Source organism: Benincasa hispida, chromosome 9 (assembly GCF_027475165.1).
Source record: "Benincasa hispida cultivar pf3 chromosome 9, pf3_genome.v1.1, whole genome shotgun sequence".
NCBI lineage: Eukaryota > Viridiplantae > Streptophyta > Magnoliopsida > Cucurbitales > Cucurbitaceae > Benincasa > Benincasa hispida.
The window spans coordinates 85286024-85309652 of NC_143486.1; the positions used below are offsets into that span (position 1 = coordinate 85286024).

Here is a 23629-nt window from a genome sequence, read left to right on the forward strand (position 1 = left end):
TCAATCGTGATTCCAACTTCTTGGGATTTGCCTCAAGCACATGTGTTGGGCAACCCCATATGCGGAAGTGACGTAAACTAGCTTTACGTCCGTTCTATAACTCTAGTGGTGTTCTTGCAATACTCTTAGAAGGAACAAAGTTGAGAATGTATACTGCAATCTCCACTGCAAAACCCCAAAAATGAGTCCAGTAAGGAAGCGTATCTCATCATCGAACGAACCATGTCCAACAAGGTTTTGTTTCTCCTCTCTGCTACACCATTTTGCTGAGGTGTACCCGGTGCCGAGAGTTGGAAAACGATTCCATGTTCTAATAAATAGTCCTGGAACTCATAATCTAAAAACTCTCCACCTCGATCTGATCGAAGTGTTCGTCTATCTAAAACATTTTCAACTTCGGTCTTAAATATTTTGAACTTTTCAAAAGATTCAGACTTTCATTGCATCAGATAGACATACCCCATATCTTAAAAATCATCAGTAAAACTGATAAAGTACTCATAGCCTCCTTGAGCTCGCACATTCATAGGACCACAAAGGCCAGAATGTACTAATTCAAGAGGCTCTTTGACTCATTAACCTTTTCAGTACAAGGTCGTTTAGTCATCTTACCTTTAAGGCAAGATTCGCACACTGGTAAAGAATTTTCCTTTAACGTGCTTAGAAGGCCATTCTTCACCAATCTCTTAATCCTACTGAGATTGACGTGCCCTAATCAAAGGTGCCAAAGTCAGGCATTTTCTTTTGGAGAAACTTGTTGGCATTTAGATTGAGTTACGACAGATTTAAACATCTCTATATTATGGAGGGAACTTAAGGCTAAAGGTCTTAGCACATACTAGTTATTCCAGTTTAGCTGTACAAATTTCAACACCATCCTTACAAATAAACATTTTATTCAAATTAAAAGAAATAGTGTAATTGTATTGTAACAGACATTTTACAGAAATAAGGTTCCTTTTTAGTACAGGAACAACAAAGGTATCTTTTAATATAAGAAACCTATTATGTAAAGTAAACTGGATGTCTCCCACTGCTATAGCTGAGACAACGTGTCCGGTGCCTACTCGCAACGTCATCTCACTAGCCTCCAATTGTCGCCAGGATCTAATCCTCTTTGTACGCCTTGGCCTTAGCCTTGGCAACCGTCTTTTCCTTCAGATAATGAGGACAATTACTCTTCCAGTGTCTGTCTAGGTTATAGTGGAAACATTTTCCTTTTTCAACCGGTGGTGGATGCTTCTTCTGGGCGATAGGTGGCAGGTTAGCAGGCGCATTCCCTTTCCCTTTACCACCCTTCTTCTTTTTCCCCTTTACAGAGTTAAAAGTTGAAGGTGCAGACTTTGTTCCAGAGGTCGAACCTCGATAGAACTTTTTAGAGGACGAGACAACATTTGTGTCACCTCTCTTTTTCTCCTTACTTTTCAGCAAAGATTGGTAAGTCTGCAACTCGTTGAGGAGAGTGGTGAGGGATTAGTCCACTTTGTTAAGAATCGTATTGCTAACAAAATGGAGGAAGCTTTTCAGCAATGAATGTAGGATAATGCTAACCTGACTGCCCTCATCAATTTTAGACCCATTCATCTCCACCACGTTAAAGTGGACCATCATATTCAGCACGTGTTCACGAACAAAGATGCCTTCCTCCATTTTAGAGCTGAAGATGTGTTTCAGAGCCTCATGCTTGAGCTGTCCAAACGGTTGTCCGAACATTCCCCGTAGGGACTCCATGATCTCACGAGCTGAGACCATGGACTCGTGTTTCTTGGCCAACACCCATTAAGACTAGCCAGAATCTAGGCTCGGACCTTCTCATTTTCCCATGTCCAACGCTCGTACACCACCCGAACATTTCGAGTAGCATCCTGAGGTGGAATAGGAGGGCATTCCTTTGTAAGGACAAACTTCAAATCCTCAATGACGAGTATCGTCGTGAGCATATGTTTCCAACTTGAATAGCTTTGGCCATTCAGTTTTTTGGCGCTAAGTAAATTGATAGTGGCTAAGTTCATTAAAAACCGTTGCTAAAAAAAACAAATAACCTTTTATAAGACTTTGCAAAAACCACATTTTTTTAATTAACCAATTAATTTTAGCAAAATAGATTCTAAGTACCCTAAGTGAAAAGACTTCTATTTTGCAATGATGCCCCAACGAGGCAGGACAAACGACACCGGTGGGGTGTTCGGATGTCCCTTCACTAGGATGAGACATTCTCAACCATTAGGCAGAACCAACTCTTGGAACTAAACCTAATAGCCACTATTTGTTCGGTCTAGCATAGTTAACCCTTAACAATCCTACGTAAGTGTAACCCCTCGTTTTCGGCCCCAGAGCCCCACCCTAATGTGCTCACTGTCGGGAAAAAAGCAGATTAGGACAAGAGACTAAGCAACCTTATCCTCTTACAGGAGATCAAATAAAGAAACGCGCAAAACAACCATCCTATAGGGGGACACACCCAGGGTGCCACGAGGCGATGCGCAAAAACTTTATTCAATCCAGCGAGGGAGACCGAAGGATATGCTGTCGCACTTCCCACACCCACTTACTATGAACACTCTCTCCATCCACCTTGATATTGATCTACCCAAACATCATTCGTTAGGGGGACACACCAAAGGTGCCTCGAGGCCGAGGGTAGATCTCATGGTGTGAACTATGAGGAAGAAATGTGATAGGTGAAAATGAAGCATCAAATGCCCCAAGAACCTCCCACTGAATGTTCTACCTAGGGGTTTATTAACCTAGACGATTCAACTACTGATGATGATCTGTCATTTATTAAGTTTGCTAAAAAACATTTTTTTGTCTTTGAAATTAAAAAAAAAAAAAAAAAAACAAATCCAAGTAGTCACATTAAACTCTTTAATGGACTGGCCGTAATTTGCATGCATGCATCAAATCTATCTAAATTACCTTTCCAGGTAGGGGTGTTCCGTTGCCGTCATCTTAAATACCCCAGCCTAGACAAAATCTGCCTTCGAAAAAAAGTCTACTATAGATAGACTTGCTACATCTTAATCTTTTACTACTTATTTTAGTTCTAATTCATTTTATAACCATTTATAAAATAAACAACTAAAACACTCATCCCACATAACGAAGTATTTATAATGCTTATAAATATAATGTTAAATAAATAAAGCATACATAAATATAACCCTTATATCATATGATGCATGAGTATGCACGTAAGTAAATTAAAACATGCTTCACTAAATTATAACAATTATAATAAAGAGATGATGCATGACCAATGCATAACCTAAGGTGGGATTTACTATATGTGCATACCATATGACATATTAAAAAACATATATCGCATGTAATAAATAAAGGATTAATGGACTGGGATGAGCCTTTACAAAAATCAGAATGAAATAACCCTATCTATTACATTTTTCATCGAGCAAACCGGTTCACAGGCGAACTGGGTTTTGAACCACCAGAGGACTCCATCGTGTAGTAAACGCTGTAGGTAGACGATCGTCCAACGCGCACTAGATGATAGAAGCAAAATTAAACGATCGCATAGACGACAACGAGGCTGCGAAGCCTGATTGTCTATGCGATCGCTTAATGCGGTGACAGGTAAACGATTTACCTTGCATTACTAAGCAATCGTTTAGTCAGCTACTAAGCGATAAAGTTCGCTGACCTAAACGATCGTCTAGTACACACGCGCGTTAAGCGATATGCGAGCATCCCATCGTCTACACGACCCAATACTCAGCAATCGTGTAACCGATCGTCGACACGATGCGATCAACTCTTGATCGCTTACCCGATCGTCTACACAATGCGATCATCAGCGATCGCGTACCCTATCGTTTGCATGATGCGGTCAACAACGAGATCGCGTACCCCATCGTTTACAAGATGCGATCAACCTTTGATCGCATACCCCATCGTCTAATCGATGCGATCAACAGCGATCGCATACTCTATCGTCTGCATGATGCGATCAACCCTTGATCGTCTCCTTCCTCAAAGAACCACAACGCTTGCTCCGATCTTCTTCATGAACGACTCAAAACTCAAACAAACTTTGAATTACAGACTCGATAATGATTATTAATGCCCAAAAATGCAAGAGCCTTTACAACAACCGCAAAAGTAAAAGAATTAAATAAAACCGAGGCTAACATCCACAAAAATATCCATAAATCCGCACATCCATAGCAATTTAACGAATAAACAATGTATATATGCACCTACCAATTGAAGGAACTCTTATTCAAGAGTATCTACGAGCGGAAGTGGATCTTTCCAATTCATTATGACAGAATTACCACATATACATTCAAAACATACTAATATGCATTCATAATGCTAAAGAGATCAAGAGATCATACTAGATGAAGATTTCTTCTTCATAACGAGTCTAAAACCCAACCTTCTACCTCAAACAATCACCACTCGGACAGAAGGAAATGGAAAAGATACCACCACTCAGAGCCCTTAGTATTCTTGGAGTGAGAATCTAAAATGTGGGCTTTGTTCGGATTTGGTAGAGGGAAGAAGGAAGAGAGACCGTACACAACGATCAAGCAAGTGAGAGATGAAGTCGTCTATCGCATAGACAAGATGCTTGATCGTTTAGGTGAAGTATACGATCGTGTAGGAAAAAGTAAGCAATTGTCTAAACGATCATGTAGGAAAAGGGTGAGTGATCGTCTAAACGATCGTGTAGGAAAAACTAACAATTGTCTATACGATCGTTTAGTAAATATCGGGAGCTAAACGATCGGTTAGGAAAAGGTAAACGATCGTTTAGTTAATCGAGCACGAAGGTGTAATCGGTAAGCGACCGCTTAGCAATATCTTATATGTAAGTGATCGTGCAAGAACTATCGTATAGACACTGATTTTCTAAACAATGACACCCTCTTTATCACAATGTTCACGCCTATGACTCCTGCACATCGTCAACCATTTATAATGCACTCATCCGTTATTTAGAACAGAAGAGACGTCGTCCCATTTCCTTTATAACCGTCCAATGGATGTGATCTTATCATATTCATAACATATAAATTAATATCGTATATTAATTATAATATTTTCATCTACTAGATATAAATCATATTTATATCCAATTTCCTTCAAATTCATGTATCTCACACATAAAGTTAATTATATCATATTTAATTAACTCGTTCAATTATTCTCTTGTCAATTTGAATATTTCAAACTGACCCAAAAACTGATTCTCAACTTGTATCCAAGCTACCAAGGGGATCTTATGGACCTATGACTCAAAGCTCCAACGGTACGTGAATAGCTGACTAAACTCTTTGGTCACGATATCCACCATCCGTTAACTGCTAGGCATTCTACTAAAGATTGACAGTTGAACTCTTCTTGCCATAGATATATTTCTATGTCCATTGGATATAATCAATCATCAGTACGATGACCCTTCACAGATGCTCATAATTATTGTAGGCCAATTTACCGTTTTGCCTCAATAATTACATCTTCCTCCTTAAGTACCACTGATCCCTCTAATGAACAATATAACATAGTCCTACTATGTGTGAACACCTCTCGGGCCATGAGAAGGTAAGTGCCGCCACATCGTTCAAGCTCTGGGATTAGTCCTTAAAAGAGCAGTCTATCTACCTACCCCTACTTTGGGGAAGAAGTGAACTCCATCTTGTGAAGCCGAGTTTCCAGCTCCCAAATCAGATGAATCTCTAAAATGGTAGGTTTGAGTAGAGATGTCCATTTAACCCGCGAGAACCGGCCCCGAACGGGGCGGGGAATCCTCGAACACATGGGGAATGGGAGAGGGAGTGGGGAATTTTTTTTCCCCATTTTCATTTCGGGGTCGGGGCTGGGGAATATATTCCTCGGCCCCGGCCCCACCCCGAGTGTATATATATATATAATCTAGAATTTCTTATTGCCAGTGTCGCCCCGCCTCTGCTCTACTCTAGCTCCACCTCTAGTCCGTGTGAGCTCTCCCTCTTGGCACCTCCGACTTCCTCGCCCACTGTCGTCTGCGTCCTTACTCTCTCTGCAGTCCACTGGCTCTCCTCTCACTCGTCCAGTCCGGTTGTCTCTCCGACGGCTCTCCCACTGTCGTTCTTCCTCACCCACTCGTCAGTCGTCCGATCGTCTCCGTCTGTGTCACTCGTCCGATCATCTTCGTTTGAGTCAGTAGTCACTCATCGTCCGGCTCAGTCACTCGAATCCCTCTCCGCGGCTCTCCCTCACAGTTACTCGGCCACTGATCTACTATCCAATATGCTGACTCTCCCTCAAGGCATGTCCAAGACTCCGAAATCTGAATATTACTTTCAGATCTGATTTTTTTAGAAGATAAAATGTGTTATAGTTATTTTATTTTTTATTTTTGGAAATCTGATGTGTTAGAAATCTGATGGTTAGAAATCTGATATGTTTGAAATCTGATGGTTAGAAATCTGATCTGTTAGAAATTCAAAATTGATTTTTTTGTATGTATGAAATTTTGGTATGTTTGACCTTTGAATGTTACTATTTGACTATTTGTAGGTGAAATTTGAAAATGACTCTATCGAATAATAATGAGTTAGAACAAGGTGGTTCAACTCCAACATCCATGAACATTAGTGAATCAACCCCAACAAACAGTGTTTCTAGTGGTAATGATCAATCTACGCCTATTACATTAGATACCAATGATAATGAGGATGTACTAAAAAGTAATAGGTTGACGTCAGTAGTATGAAATCATTATAAAAGACAAAAAATAAATGACACAATGAAAGCAATATGTAATTATTGTGGAAAAAAAAGTTAAGAGGGGAATCTAAAAATGGGACAAAGCATTTACATGACTATTTCAAAATTTGTCCCTTATGGAGACAGAGACATTAGGCAATCATGTTTGAGACCCACTAAAACCAATGAAGGAAAAGTAGTCCTAAATCCGACCCTCTTTGATTATGAAGCTTCTAGAAGAGATCTTGTTTGTGCTATAATCTTGCATAAATATCCAATAAACATGGTTAAACACAAAGGATTTAGAAAGTTTTTGAGTGATATTCAACCATTGTTTAAGATGATTTCAAGAACCACGATGAGGAGAGATATAATAAAAATTTATGAAGAACAAAGAATTTATGAAAGTTTTTTAGTGGTGTTCAACCGTTCCCGTCACTACTATTGCTTTTGAATCTGCATTTAGTATTGATGGTAGACATGTAGGTCCACATCGTTCTCAAATTCATGAAAATTTATTGGAAGCTTTGATGTGTACTCAAGATTGATTATGGGCGGAAGATATGAATTGTTTAATTCATTTAATAAGCTTTTATTATTTATAATTTGAGATCTAATTTTCCCTTTATATGTCTTAAATAGATAAACATACTCCTATAGATGCTAAAGTTTTAGAAAATGTCCTTGAGGATCGAGATCCAGATGATGTAAGTTCGTTGATGGCAGCTTGGTTTGGCGATGTTAATGGAGTGTTGTTGTCTGTTGCATCTTAAACAAATATGTTTGTTGTCATGTTGTAACTTTTTTTAAATAGTTGATTGATTATGAATGAATATTATTTAAGTTTAAGTTGAATTTTAATGAGATTGATGTTTTTATATTTAAGTTTATGTTGAATTTTAATGAGAATAGTTGATGGATTATGAATGAATGTTTTTAATAGAAAAATTGATGATATTCTATTGAAATTTACACTAAAAAATGTTTTGTTTTAATTAAAATTGAATTGAAAAGTCCACATTTGATTAAAAAAACAAACAAACAAAGGCGGGAAATTTTTCTTCACAGGGAATCCGGTCCCCGTGGGGAATTTCGCGGGATGGGGAATAGTATAGGGAGGCGGGGGCATTTGTAACAATTCCACATTTGTAACAATCCCATGGATAAAATATTCTTTTGCTTCCAATTAATAAACACATCAATTTGTTTAAGAAACTATAAAATGTTTTTTTGTTTTTATAATAAACACGTCACTAACTTGTTATTTTTTTTTCTTGTTTTTACAATATTTACAGAAATATCCTGACATTGACATCTTTTCAATATTTTCATTGACATCGACATCTTTTTTATATTCCAATCAACATCGACATCTTTTTAATATTTCCATTGATATCGACATTTAGAATATTATCTATAGGTGTGTGTCTTTTTTTTCATAAAAGAATATTTCAAAATATCCCAAAGAGACTTAGTAAAGTCAGGAACTTTCTCATAGACCGTCGCTATAAGAATTTAAAGGCGTAAAAGGAAGGGAAGTGACATAGAATTGACCAATTCAACGAACGAATCAATGAATGATGTCTAACCAATAATTAATGTCTTTGTGAGAAAGCATATACATATCCAAAAGCCTAACAAAATGCGATCAATTCAGTGGGATAATTGCTAAATTAAATTGACTTCTCCCACGCCACGACACATAATAACAAAAATAAAACCATGTACTATAAATTATAATTTCCAAAAGATACTATCGGTGTAACTGAATTGGTAAAAACACATATATTATCGATCAATATGTCAAAAGTTAACAACTTTTTCTAAAACAATATTTGTTCTTGGTATGATCTTTTTGCAAATAGAGAAATAACTCAATACTAATCATAATAATAATGGAGGATCATATTTTTCATAATAATGGAAGATCATACTTTCCTGCTGATTTTCTGTTCTACATATACTTACTTTATTTTTTATTAAAAAGGTACCCTTAAAATTTTCCAATACTTTTTTTTTCTTTTTACCTGTTCATAAATATTCATAAATATTTCAAAATTGTCCTTACAGTTAGGGGTGCGATTCAAATTACGAAAATCGAACCGAATCGAATCAAAAACTCGGTAAAACTTGGTTTGATCCGATTTGAAGAAATTTTGAAACCGAATTAATTTGATGTAATTTGATTCGATTCATTTTTAATTTCAAAAACCGAACCAAACCATTTTTCAATTAAAAAAATATAACAATTTTTTTAAAAAATTCCAAAATCAAATTTAAAACAGTTCAATTTGGTTCAGTTTGAACCAATAAATCGATTCAATTCTGTTTCACATATTAGAAAATGTAAAACGAGGAGTCAACACATGTTTCAGACGAGTGCCATAATCCCACCTTAGCCAACAATGTAAAAGATTTATGCTTCAATAGTATTATAGTAGTTTCAGAAGTTTGTAAAAGGTTTCAATTTTTTAAAAGAATAAGAGTGCTACTAAACAAGTCCAAAAGTATTTATTATAGTTTAGATAATCTAAAAAAAGAAAACATTGTACAGTGGAAAATTCTTGCTACCTAAATAGTAGTCAAGTATTGACATCCATTCTCTAATCTCTATATCGAAGAAAAACATATCGTCACAATACAATAATAAAATTTCATATAAATTAAGAGATATTAGACAAAACAGAGACTAAATTGTAAAATTAAAATAAGACACAAATCACAGACTTAAATGAATATAACCTACATGGAAATTAAACATGTATATATATATAAGCAAGCTCTCAGATGCTATCCTGCCAAGGAAGGTGAGAGGTAGACAAGAATGATCAAGTTCTCATTGTAATATTCATTCAATAGGCAAACTGGCAAAGGCAGAGATGAAAAAAAAAAAAAAGATGAATGAGTTGGGGAAGACGAAAGCAGACATTATTGAGGGAAAAACTCAGATGCCACATAAGGGCTAAAGTACAACAAGCAATGTATTTTGATACATCATAATATAAATTCAAAATCTAATGTAACAACTTGACCCATCATCAATTCCTGTTATTCTCAAGCCACCCAAGACGTCTTCGATGAGCAGACGAGAGAAATGCAAGACATTTTGCTCCTAATTACTCAACAAAGTCTATACTTAATAGAACCCCCCAAAGAAAAAAGGAAGAAAAGAAAGAAATATACAACTCAATATAAATGATCAGTTATTTGTCTTTTCGCGATCGTTCGTAAACATGAAATGAAAAATCTTTTGATCAAAAACGTAATGGGAAATCAATCCCACATGACTCAATTCACGCAAGTAAAGTCTCACATGCCTGGATCTCAACGCTTTGAGTTGCCAGAATTCCTTCTCCAGACGGGCTAGAGTTGAGTATCTTCATAGCACCACCAAAAATGGATTTCTGGAAGTAATTATTTTCCAGATTCTTGAGAATCTCCTTCACAACCGTGAAATTCAGACCCCCAATCAGAATCAACTTCCCAAGAATCTCGCCGAAATTGTTTGGTGCTTTTGGCAGATCAATGCCTGTATCATCCATCAATGACCCATATAGAAGGCACCCGGTACCTATATCCTTTGCGGTCAAGACATTCTTGTGAAACAAGTGCTCAAGAAGCTTAACTACTGGGTCTACGCATGGTGGAATCTTCTCAAGTGCCATGGTAAGGGATTCTTTAACAACCTCAGGGTGATAAGCTGGGGATTTAAGCTCCACTACACACTGTAGAGCTTCATCAAGAATCCGTACACTGAAGTATTCCTCGAGCAGCAAAATGGTTTTCTTTTGAAGATCCTTGGTTTTCTTTTGAAGATCATCTGCATTGGATGCAGCAGGAGCTGCAGGCTTCGAAGGAGAAGATATGACTGGTGCAACGGGAGCAACTGGTTTAGGGTTGTGAGCGGCAGGCTGGGTTCCAGGCATGGAACTTGGTCGGGCAGAAGATGCAGCAGCACTACCCTGTAGAAAGGCACTTGTTTTCCCGGTTATGACACCACCACTTCCCTGAGGTAAATATTTTGAATTAAGGGAAGGCGTTTTGCCCATTAGTGATGATTGGGCACGCACAGAACCTCCGCTCTCACCCCTTGGCATTGATCGGGATCTAGGAACTTCCCAATTGTCTGACTCAAGTCCAGGCATACCAGGCATTTTCCTGGCTCCAGGCATTCCAGGCATCATACCTCCAAAGCCAGGTCGGGCAACAGGAAAACCACCAGGACTTAATCCCCCAAGTGCCTCAGCATTACGGCCATTTCTCATCATTGCCATTGAACCTGGACGGAGCCCTAGATTCTTTTCAGCCTCTGAATGAATTTCAGTGATGGTTTTTGCTTTAACCTGCACCCCAAAACAAACGAGGCATCAGATTTGCAGGTTGACTGGCACACAAAATTAAGTTAAAAGAGAGAAGAAAAACCCTTCAATTATCACTGAATAAAGATGCATTCATCAGCCGGTTACTCACCAAACCACACAACCGGGAAAACAAGATGTCACCACAATCATAAACCAGGAAAAAGGAGCAACAGAAAAATAAGTTGCCAGCAACTTTGTAATCATAGTTTGTTACGTGATTTATTTCCCAATTTTTTTTAAAAAATGAAACAAGATTTTTCATTGATAAAAAGAAAAAGAGACAGACAGAAAGACACAATATAAAAGAACCATGTAAAGTAACTCGAACAAACTGTAAACCAGTATAAAAAAAAATATTCACCTCTTCACGTCTAGGGACCCAGTTATTGGCCCGTAAATCAAGAACATCACGAACCATAAATCTCAACCTAGGTGCTAGTTGGGTGTTTGCGGTGAGCTCCTTCAACCGGCTGAAATATAGATCATTGACCCGTCGAGATTTTGGACTCTCATCCAGTTGCTTACCTATTGTGTTAAAAAACTGACTAATAGCCTCAACATTCTCCTCGGCAGGGCATATTTTAGGATCAGGCCCCAACAGCTCCTGAATTGTTAAAAGAATCAAATTAACAACACAGGGCATTCATAGCAAAAAACATAAAATGTAAGTGGATGAGTACTGAAAATTACCAGAACAATATGGTGAACAATCTTTTCAGGCACCATCTTCTGTTTTAGAAGCTCACCTATCAGGCGAATGTTTCCTAGAGTTCGAAGCTTAACCATTCTTTCTTTATCTCTTCTTTCCATTTCCTGCTCAGGACTAGTCATCTGCCTGATTTCTGCCCTCAGGTTATCAGCACCTTCAAATGCCTCTTGGCAAATATTTAAGAGAACTCGTTTAAAAGTGATATCTTTCTCTCCAGGCACATCAGAATGAAATGAAGGAAGCTTCTCGTTAAGGTCAGAGCACAAAAGTGCATACATAGGGCAAAATGTGGGCTCAAACACAGCCTTCTCAAATATAAGTGATATAACATCCTATATTCCATACCTTCAATTACGTTAGTACATTATCTAATAACTTATCAAAGCACAGAAATAAATACACTAGGCACAATAATAGGAACCTTCAAAATATCAGCGGACGTAATTCCAGAATCAATCAATTGACCTTTGAGTACATCAAACTTTTCTGGAGTCAATTTATTAAGTATACTGCAAAAAAGGGAAAGGGAATACTATTTTATTTCCAACGTTCCATGAAATGGTGTGAAATAATAAATCAGAGGAAGAATAGTTACCCTTTAACTGTCTTCAAAACTCGTTCCTTTTCTGAGATATTACCTCTTCTAACTGACCAAGGAACTTCAGCCTTGATAAGAGCAGGTGTGGTGCCGACCTGTTGGCACAGAAAAAATAAGAATGATGCCAGAGCCAGCAGATATACATTAATGAAGAAAGGGGCTCATTCAAAAACTGATGTCAAATGAAAAACTTCCGTGAATGGAATAGATGAAGTGTCCCATAATACACCTTCACATCTAATATCCAAAAAGAGATGGTAACAAATTATTACCAGAAACTTAGACCCTATTATTTGAATTTTGAATGGGTATACATAGTAACAAATTAATCTCTCTCCTACTTCTCAGATGGAAAAAAACAATAACAATTGTATTCATATGATTTCAGTATAGGTTAAGTAGCCAGATAGGAACTTATTACCCCTTGGTTACCAGAAACTTGAACCCTATTATTTGAGTCTGGGAACCTCAACTCAGATTGTCCAGACAAATCCTTATTTGCCTCCCAAGATCCTTCCTCTGTGGAGCCGGGTAGCTGTCCAGATCGACCACGCCAATCTCGATTGTCTGGCTCAAAATAACGGCTTTGAGATTGTGATTGCTGCTGAAGAAAATAGGAACACGTGTAATTAAAGTTCAAGTGAGGTTGTATGAGCATGTGCATGTGTGCACGTGTGCAAGGAATATAGGATGTAAAGGAATGATTCAGGGATGATCATGATCTCAGATCAGAAACTTCATGACCAGATCAATACCAAATGCACAAAAAAGGAAAAGTCATTCTGTACAAAATTGAATGTTATGAATTACAAAACCATTAAACTTACGTTGCTTTCAGCACGGGCCCAAGTTTGCTCCTCCCCAACTATCTCAGACTCAACTTCTAGTTTGACTTTCAAGATTTCCTCAGGGACTATTGCAACCTGAGAAGAAATATATGTTAATTGACAATCTATACGTGTGAACAATGCATATGATGACAATCATGACCTAAGCAATGCCACCAGATTTAATTAAATATGACATTAAAAAATATACTATTTTAATCACCACCAACAAAAAGCATCAGCCAATCAACCTGACTGAAGGTTGGAGATAGATAAATGAACAAATACCTCCCTAAGCTGCAGAAGCTGGTCTCGAGTGTATTGGATCCGCTCACGACCTTCAAACCGTAGATCGCCAGTCTAAAACAAGTTTATAGCATATAATCATTAGACTGAATGTGTAATCACACAAAACATAGAGATTGTAAGAATAAGTGCTTAGACCTATAAAACAAATAGACTACTTGATATATGTAAAGGAATATAGAGAATTTCTCATGCCTAATTTGTACTTTAATCACAAGTGCCTACACCAGCTGAACCACAACCTGAATGTATAACATTTGGCCATGAACAATAAACACTCGTACGACGGTTTGCATCATGGTTTGAATGCATGACCTGAATGGTATCTATAAATACAATTTGCCTCTTCGATTATCTCTCAGACCCATGGTGGTTCTGATGTCTCTATTTGGAACATAGTTTTACTTCTTTTTTAAATGAGATGATCCAATGCTAATAAAATATCTAATTTTTGACTTGTAAATTATTCAGTTAAATACTCCAAGCATGTCAACAAATACAGAAGACGCACACATACACACACAATCACACTCTACATACTAGAGAATTAGACTCCTGGTATACTTGGTCAACATAAGCCACTTTTCCTGATTGAAATGAATGCCCCATATCCTATTATGAATCATCACGCTGCATTTATGAATCTCTAGAAGTTTTGTAAATTTATATGTAATGTAGGCTCTTTATGGGCATCGTTAACTCAAGCTGTGCCCACCTAAAATCCTACATCATATTCTATGTCCATATTTACATCAGGTACACGTACTTGAGTGCCCTGACAAGAATTAGGACAACATTATTCTATAGAATACATTTTTAAAAAAACCATGATTAACATGAAATCTAGAGGTTATAATCTGATATCAACTAACGCCGTTAACATTCAGAATGCAAAACGATGTCAGCCAATAACCAGGGATAACCAAACATCCGTCAAATTTAACAAAACCAGGTTGATCCAATGGACACTCCAAGCAGGATAATTGAAAAACAAGAGACGTCAACAACGGGAAGGTAAAACCCACAGTGAAAACATCAGAACGGGAAAAAACTAACACTTTGATAGATTCCAGATCTATAAAAACAAATCCACACATCCAAATCAATGAAAATAACACAAAAACACCACGAAATCCTCAAAAAAAACCCATACGCATATAAATATATCATGAAAGCGATATCCCTAACGCTATTTGTAAAATAAAAAGCGATGAAATTCGACCTTGAGGATTGAAGCAACGCCGCCATGTGGACGAAGCGAAGAAGAGTCGGCGGAGGAGGAATCGAAGCGAGGTGTAACAAATCTGCTTCCACGAAGGCCACCGCCACCACCTGGTCTCAAACTTATCACCGTCTGATCTGCCTGCATAACTCCACCGATGCAATCCGTTGTTGAGCGGCACGGAGAGGGATGAGGAGAGAGAGAGAGAGAGAGAGAGGGTAGATTTAGAGGGAGAAAGAGAGAGATAATCGATGGAGGCGGAGAAAAAAGAGAGGATTGGAATGGAGGATGTTGGATTTTGGAGATTATTTTCGACAGATAGAGACAGAGTGGGATTCTATCTCTACCTGCGTCTCTCTCTGTGTATCTCTTCGCAGCTGCAAAGAGAAAATGGGGTGAGTGAGGAGAAACGCGAGCTCCAAAGAAACCCTTATTGTTGCCGTTATTCTTTTTCTTTTCTTTTCTTTTTTAATTAATTTATCATTTTAGTTCTTTTTTTTTTTATCATCCAAAAATTCCTACTTCTTTTTTTTGGTGATTAATTTTATCATAATTAATTAAAATCCCTTTTTATCATAATTAAAATCTGTTCTATTTTAGGATTTCGTCTCTTTCCTTGTTGTTTTGGGAAGGCGGATTCCAAATTAAATGAAATCCTTTTGAGAAATAAAATTGAATAATTATAAGTGCACTGAATCTATAAAGCATTACGTGGGGCCTGGGCCCAGTTGGTTTATTCTGGCCCAATAAATATTTTTCTGGTTAAGGAATATGGGCCTGGCCGATGATTCTTAGGCTCAATTTCGTGAGTCTAAGTGCAACAGGGTTGGGAAAAGAAAAAAAAAATTTATCAGAGAAATAACAAATTTTAAAGTTTCGTTTGAAAAACGGTAAAATAATTTCAAAATTATAAAAATAGTAAAATCAATTTATATAATATAAAATATTAATTAGTAAATAACAAAACTATCTCAAAACAACAAAATTAAGTACAAATGAGAATGCAAATATACACTATCTCGAATATCACAAATATACTCTACCCGAACATTCTAGAACCATAAATACATAGTCATTCCATGAGCACAAATTAAAAATCACCCAATATGCTCTTTTGATGTTTCCAACTGCCTATAAAATGCGTATTTGCAAGGGAAGATGATGACCAGACGATGGGGGTCATTGGAAACTTATGGATGACGATGGACTTCCTCTAGGGTGAGAAAGAGCAAAGTTGATTGTACCAGTGAACTTCTTGTTGACAAATGAGTATTTGAAGGAATTGCAACTTCAAAACAATTTGACTATTGAAAATATGGTTGCATTTGACACCAAACCAGTTGTAGGAAGTTTCATCATCTTCATCCATGTGGCCATTTTGCTCATATATCTTGAAAGCCAAACTTTAAACAATATCAATCCCATGACGCCATTGATGAAAATGATGTTTAAAGTAGAAACAAAAATAGGAAATATGTGTGCGAGCGAAAAAAGGTCGACGACCTAGCCAGGTGGTCGTCAAAAGTTAGCCAAGACGATGACATTCAAGAAAGGGTCGTTGAACCCACGATTGCAGATTGAGAAGGAGAAAATGAGATTAAGTGAAAAAGATAAAGAATATGGGATTTAAGGTTTTTTGTTATCTTATTTTAATAATAATATTATTATCAATATTAGTATTAAACTATTTCAGACATTTAAATTTTAGTTCTCATTTATATGTTTTTTTAAGTACAATAAGTCATTTTTACCTTTTTCTATATGAAAAAATGAAAATATTGAAAAAATGAAAAAAAAATCAAATTAATTGATAATAATATGTATAAAATAATGAAAGGATTAATAGGTCATGATCACTTTCTTGGTATCGAAGTTGGTGGAGCGAGTAATGTATGGTGTTTTGGTTCTTTATGTAACGTGCCTAAAAGGAAGAAGAATTACTAGATGGAACATAAAGCAATAGTATGAGGAACTCTTTACAAGACCTAGGTAAGATGAATTGGTCAAGGAATGCCAAGATGGTTGAAATTATAGTTGCCTTTAGATGGGAGAAAACGAGTTATTGGATTGAAAAGTCATAAAGTGTTTGGGTTTGAACTATGTGTTTGTTGCAATGAAAAGGTTCAAGTTTAATTAATCATAACAAGAGAAAGGATAAACGTTTTGAAGTTTAAAAGCAATGTTATCTTGTAGGAATACCCTACTATAGTTCCAAGTTTGGAATGGAATTTTAGATTTATGGAAAAGGTTATAAAGGGTCATATGTCTTGGTTTAGGGATCATGTTTCACTCTTGAAGTGAAAAGTGCACCTTCAAGTTGTTGGGTTAAGCAAGGATAAATATGAAGAAAAATAAAGGTATTTAAGAAAAGTTCTTTTTTTTTTTTTTTTAAGGTCTAGAGAGGTAAATGAAAATTAATGTGTTCAAGACTCCCAAATAGTTAAGTATGGTTTGGATTTTAAAACATGATATAGGTAGATACAAGGCATGGTTTTAGTGTAAAGGAGGCGTTGGTTTCAGTGTAAAGGAGGAATCTCTTATTACCATTTTGAACTCTGGACTGCAGTAGGCATTATTCGAAAAAAAAATATATAGCTTGCTTAGGTTATTAGATTGTAGATTGTGAAAGGAGATTCAAACAGTCATATGTTTTAGTACAGATATATTTCACTAGGAAAGTGAAAAAGAGCCTTTTGGATTTATTGGTCTTGGAAAAGATAAGGGAAGATTAAAGGATTTGAGAAATGTTTTGTTGTTTTGAGAAGATAACGGGAATGAATGATTTGAGATTAAGAACAAAGATTTGGTTTGGTTTCCAAGATAGGAAAATGTGTTTACGAACCTTTAGAGTTGGTATGAACAATCTCGTTACTATTTGGAACTATGGATCTTAGTATTTGTTGGTTGAATGGATATCCTGCCTAAGCTATCGGTCATAGAACACAGTTTTAGCATGAAAATTTGATTAAGCTAGAATATCATGCATTTGAAGAGTGTTTAGCAATCTTCTTCAAATTATAGTGGAGTTGGAGGAAATAACGTTTTATGAAGGGATGTTTAGTAGCAATAGTTGCTAGAAATTATGGAAATGGAAGGGGTAAGGCCTCGTTAAAGAGGGGGAAGACGTTGAAAGGTATTAGCAAGGTTTAGAGGTTTTGATTGTGGACACGAATATCTAGAACAAGGAATTAATGAAACCATTGATTTGATTTGAAGGTGAAAGTAGTCTAGCTCCAAGTAAGAAACAAGCTATATGAGTATTAAGGTTGAGTAAATTTGATCTTCCATAATGACCCCTAGCATTAGAGATGAACTTGAGTTGAGAGCAACTCCTATCCTTAAGGCTCCTCATAGAAGGACTCTAGTAGAGTTGGAATAGCCTAAGTCACTGATACAAGAACCATTTAGCCAAGTGTTTCATATGTGCCTTAATGTTTTGCCTTAGAGCATAGATTCAATTTGAACAATTTAAATTGATATCATTCCAAATTCACTCAATTTATTAATTCAAGGTGTTCGTGTTTTATGAGCTAGTAGAGGGACCTTATGGACCTACAGATCATGAGCTCCAACGATTTAAGATTAATTGGCTAAAACTCTTTAGACCAAATTAATCAATATTTGTTAACTATCAAGTCACACCACTATAGCTCGATAGTTGCACTCTCCTCATTGTAGATATATTTTTGTCCACTTGATTTAACCATAATCAGTAAATCGATCATTCACAGGTTGTTCGTAATAACGACTGGGTCAATATGTTGTTTTACCCCCAATATTACATCTTGCTCCTTAAGTTCCACTGATCCTCTAATGAACAATTGGTTTGTGATCCAATCACTAAATCGGATCCCTCTTGGGCAATGAGAGGGTGGGGCTCCTTGTTCAAGACTTAGATTCAATACTTAAGAGAATAACTTTTCTTCTATTCCTAAATCGAGTAGGTTTGAATTCCTTATTGACCCTATGTCCCCAGCTATCTACCTGATCTTACCCCTGAAATGGGAGGCTTATTGAGCCAGCGCTATTGAGCTAACCCTCGCCTATGCAAATTTAAGGATAATCCCGAATAAACAGGAGTTCATAGTTAGCTCAGGATTAAGATTGAGTTACCTAGGTCATCTAAACGAAATAGTCAGTCTTTAAATAGTAGACAACGTTATAAAGTGAGAGTGACTTATTTCTTGATCTGATCTTATGCAAACTCAATGCATAGGACACCCCCACTCCTCATGTCAATACATGAACGAATCAGGATCATGTCATATAACATGATAAGATGAAAACTTATAAACCTTACAGTAGTGGGAGATTTTTGCAATGACTCAACCATTGCTGTGACTTATTGGAAGTCGAAGCTAACATACTGGATGACAAGAATTGAAGAAAGTTGACAAAGAAAATTTTTGTTGAAGTCATAAATTATAAGATAAAGTAATGTACTTAATCTTAGTAAGTTTTTTTTTTTTTTTTTGTAGATTTTCGTTGATGAAAGAAACCTCAAAGGATATGAATAGATTTACAATGGGAGACTTGAAAGTGCAGTACTTGAAGATAATGATCTTTAAAGTAAGACTTTTTGCGTTAGATGAAAACCAACAATCTTCAAAGTAGGACTTTTGGCGTCAGATGAAAACCAACGCTAAAACTGTTGGGTGAAAATGAACTATGAGTCAATTTTCTAACTAGTTTCTATAACAGAGTCTTTATGTATTATTTGATTCGTTATTGCATATGAGATGTGTAAAAATGAATAACTTCTTTCATGAAAGAAGTTCAATGCGTCTACACAATTTTCAAAAAAGTTTTCAAAGATTGAATTGCAAAAGGTTTGCAAATTTGTGATGTTCATCTGAGAAATAAATTTCATAATTGGGATCTTTAAGAATAAGGTTTTGATTTAGTATCATAACCAATGACTTTGAACAATAACGATGTTCTTGTATAGACAAGAAAATGAAACGTGGGTATTTATCTATTTTATATTGATATTTGCTCATTATGAATGAAGTTAAAATCAATATGAAAGTTTGACTATTTAACCAATTTTCAAATAGTTAATTTGGAGTATTTTTTTATATTAAAATCCACATACAAATGTTTAGGACAAGATGTTGAATTCTCATGCATCTTATGTTTGCAAAGTAGTTGTTTAATGTTCGATGCAGTTACTTCAGATAGAATGGTAATATATCATTCTACAATAAAGCTTATATATCCAAGGGAAAAGTTTCATAAGACACCTCAAATGTTGAGGGAATATATATCTTACATGAGACCTAATTAACGTTTAATATACAATTGGTTAGTTAAATCAGTGAAGTCGATGGTATGACCATTGTGTTTTGAAAATTAAAACTTACGAATAATGAGACGTGAGTGTATATAGTTTAAGATTTGACCTTTTACAGGATGCACTATTTCATATTGGTTTTAGAGAAATACGTGTTTTATCCTAGTTACTAATCACCTAAACTATGCCTTGGAGGAAGAAAAAATTCTAAGTATTGGAGGCATAGTAGTTTGAAGTAAAAAATTTGGCCGAGTGTCCAAACTATGCTATGGAATAAGATTTGAACTCATAGCATAGGAGAGGATGGAGAATCTTGGAAGAGTTCAACGCATGGCCAAAGCCATAGCATGTTCAACGCATAGCAGGTGCATCCCAATGGGAGATTTTGGACGACTTTTGACGTCTAGGAATGTGGGAAGCTATGCCTTGAGATTATGTTATGAGACTAGGAATCCAAGTGTTGAACACTAAGATGGGCGCATAGAGATGTATAATGGGTGTACAGGGAAGGAATAATGAGCGCATAGGGTATTCTATAAAGAAATTGGCTAAATGGACAGCATAGGACACCACAAGTAGAGAAAACCCTAAAGAGGGAATATTGGGTGCATCAATGGCCATCTAGACACATGTCATGGGGGGGAAAGTAAGCTCACTATCAGTTGACAAGGTCGAAGCTATTTTATCTAATTATTTTGCTAGATAGTTTTCATAAAAAAAATGAAATAGCAATACTATAATAATATAATTATTATTTTTTATTTTTTAAATCGTTCGTTGCACAGTAAAAAAAAGGAACTATTTTTCTTAAAAAAAAAAAAAAAAAAGAATTGGACTTCCTCATACATTTGGCTTTTGTGAGAACCATTTGAACCAGGTAATGTTATGATTCAAAGGGTTCTCGATATCTTAGACACAGTTTTCTTATCTATACTCTCCCATGTTTGTGTCTGTCAGCTATGCATTGAGAAGAAAATGGAAACCAAGGGAGAAGAAAGAGGAAGAAGGATTGGCACATGAGGTTCGAGTTGGGCGCATAAGACTAGGGTTTAGTGCATATAAGATCTTATGGATTCCATTTTGGATCTATGAGGAGCAAGATGGAAGCATAAGACAAACCCTTGGGAGGAAGTTACACCAAGGAAGCTAGAGAACTGTAGTGGGCACATGCCTAGGAGAGGGAAAATGTAAGGTGGGTGATGACATGCAGAAATACATGTCATCTTAGGTCTTTTATTTAGAATTATGAAGGCTGTTAAGCAGAATATGCGACAATTATGTTAGAAATTCATGAGAAAAGGAGCTTGCGGCATTCAGCATTGAGAATCTCGGCTAACCCATTATTATGCGTTATTATGAATTCAAATGTCTATTTTTGTAGCTAATGCAGGAAGTGGACACAAACACGAAAGCTGGACTACCACATAGACGACCACATGCAGAGAAACTCTCCATCGCAAAGGCGAACGCATAGAAGCTACGATTGTCAAGCGATTGCGGTCATCGTGTAGAGTTGCGGTGTTAAGTGAATGCGGTCACTGCACGATTGCGGCTACACGATAATGCATAATAGAGGGATCAATGCAAGGTTGGTGGAATGAACGCATCAACGCATATCTCGGGAAAACCAAAAGATGATGTTGACATTTCACCTGCCATGCCGTTAGCAGCAGAGATTCAGAAAAGGACTATGTGCCGTGAATGTCAGAATCAGAGCAGTCCATAAATGTTGTCAGCGATCCAAGCTCTATAAATAGAAGCCGCTGAGCAGAATTTTAACTTATCCAGGGTTATCCCTGCGATCTAAACTAATGCGTGAGAAGAAAACTTGAGAGTTCTTCATCTCCTTCCTTCATTCCGAGTGACGACCGGAGCCTTCGACTAGAGCTAGATCTCGAGAGAGTCAGCTCCACCGTCCATCCATGGCACCACCGGCAGCCTTGACACACATCTGCTAGAAGCAAGACATTGCTTCCAACTAGTCATTCCATTTTCTCTTATTTTCTTATATTGTATTGTATTACATTTTGGAATTAAGGAATTAATACATTATGTGTTCAATGCATTTCTGTGTTTCCTTTGATTCCATCTCCATCTTTCTTTGCTTAGCATCCTTAACTTTCATTGCATCACTTAGTGAGATTGTTAGAGTATCGCATACTTAGTCATGTGGATTAGGGATATGAAGCATGTAACAAACCACCGAGAGGTGTGCGTTGCGTGAGTGTGTGAGTAAACCTTATTTGCTTAGTGTGAAGCTGTAGCAATGCCTGTCTATAGGCGGACGCAACGCTTGTTTATGAGTAAAGTTAACAACTACTAACTGTCTGAGAGGGTAAGTGGTTGGTCGCATTAAGTAGTGTAAGCTATTGTTCACTAGAGGTAGGAATAATCTTGCGTCAGCCAAGTTCATGCGGTTACCTTGTCTTATGAGTGCATCATTCATCATTTAGGCATATTTGAGAGAGTAGTCTAAAACACAAATCTAAGACTCGAAAGAGCAGATTGGAATGCATAAGCAAGAATGGGGAACTTAAAGATAAGCTTTGTTTGCTATTACACAGCGTATGCACCCTACGGATAGGATATTGCATGCGTTCAGAAGTAGGATACGGTGGTATGCAGCTATCACGCTCATGCAGCGAGAGCACGTGAGCGAGTTATGGAGGTTTAGGCATAGGATTCTCGGCACTATCGCATATACATTGCATACATCTTAGAATTAGGCTCAAGTGTGTGTAGCATGATCGCATAGCTTGCGTTGGCTGAGGTTGCCCTTGCAGTCAAGCTCAGTGTTGCAGTGAAGACATCCTCACATTTTATCTATTTTCCCATCCATTTATTTCGCGTCAGCAGTTGTCGTGTCTCTAACTCTCATTCATACTTCTTATTGCGTTGTCTGTTAGTTAGAAGCAGGAGTAGTGTTAGCTTAGCAACCCCTCCATCATTCTTTTATTCAATCGCCGCATACACATTACCGCATACATTTAGTTACAAGTCCCTGAGTTCGACCTCGAATCACCCGAGAAACTTGTATTCGCGTTATACTTGGCGTGAGCGCAAGAAAATTTGTGATAGGAACGCATGGTCATCACATACATTTGTAACGCATACTGTAAGTCTAACGCATGACTACCAATCCATGATAATCAACGCATACCTTAAATCATGCATCGCATAATGCGTTCACATAATTTTAGTTATCAAGTCCTTGACGATTTGGTAGTCTAATTTTCCATCATCAGTGGGTGCATGCCCTTGCTATAGGCCAAAGAGGGAACTGTGTGGCGAGTAGAAGTCAAGTTAGTGACATAGTTAAGAAACTATACATCAAAACCTAGGGAAACATGCATTGGAAGCACCATATGGATGCATAGAGGAGATGTTGGACACATAGAGGGTTGTTGATCAAATAACAATGCACCAAACTTAGGTTAGTATGCGTTAACTTGAAAACTTAGAGAGCAAGGTTGGACTGACATCAAAATAAAGTACGTGGCTCAACCAAATGAAGCCTCGGTCAAGCCTAGGGTGAGGTGGATGCACAATAGAACATGCAAAAGATCAGAATGACATCTCAAGGGGGGCTACGCATTGGA

General features: G+C 37.0%; 1 protein-coding gene and 1 non-coding gene across 3 annotated transcripts; both read right to left on the minus strand.

Annotated features, from left to right (window-relative positions):
* Positions 1-9620: 9620 nt before the first annotated feature.
* On the minus strand, positions 9621-15337 carry LOC120085641 (eukaryotic translation initiation factor-like). 2 transcript variants are annotated; one of them, XM_039041742.2, is made up of 9 exons: positions 14738-15337; positions 13498-13569; positions 13210-13305; positions 12804-12983; positions 12380-12477; positions 12206-12293; positions 11766-12116; positions 11437-11679; positions 9621-11057 (listed from the first exon to the last, which is right to left on the minus strand). In XM_039041742.2, exons 1-9 carry the CDS (start codon positions 14882-14884, stop codon positions 10008-10010), a joined length of 2325 nt encoding a protein of 774 aa, XP_038897670.1. In that variant the 5' UTR covers positions 14885-15337; the 3' UTR covers positions 9621-10007. The 2 variants fall into 2 exon arrangements, with proteins under 2 accessions (XP_038897670.1, XP_038897669.1); XM_039041741.2 differs by having other exon boundaries at positions 12804-12986.
* On the minus strand, positions 14181-14286 carry LOC120087434 (small nucleolar RNA snoR103). Its single transcript, XR_005484572.1, has one exon. It is a non-coding gene; the product is annotated as a small nucleolar RNA snoR103 (small nucleolar RNA).
* Positions 15338-23629: the final 8292 nt, after the last annotated feature.

What these genes read in the sequence shown, in the direction of transcription:
- LOC120085641 (XM_039041741.2), bottom strand. Translation starts at nt 14,884, where the DNA reads ATGCAGGCAGATCAGACGGTGATAAGTTTGAGACCAGGTGGTGGCGGT. An exon ending in GGGCCCGTGCTGAAAGCAAC is followed by an intron (nt 12,987 to 13,209) that starts GTAAGTTTAATG and finishes TATTTTCTTCAG; the next exon opens with CAGCAATCACAATCTCAAAG. An exon ending in AAGTTTCTGGTAACCAAGGG is followed by an intron (nt 12,478 to 12,803) that starts GTAATAAGTTCC and finishes CTGTGCCAACAG; the next exon opens with GTCGGCACCACACCTGCTCT.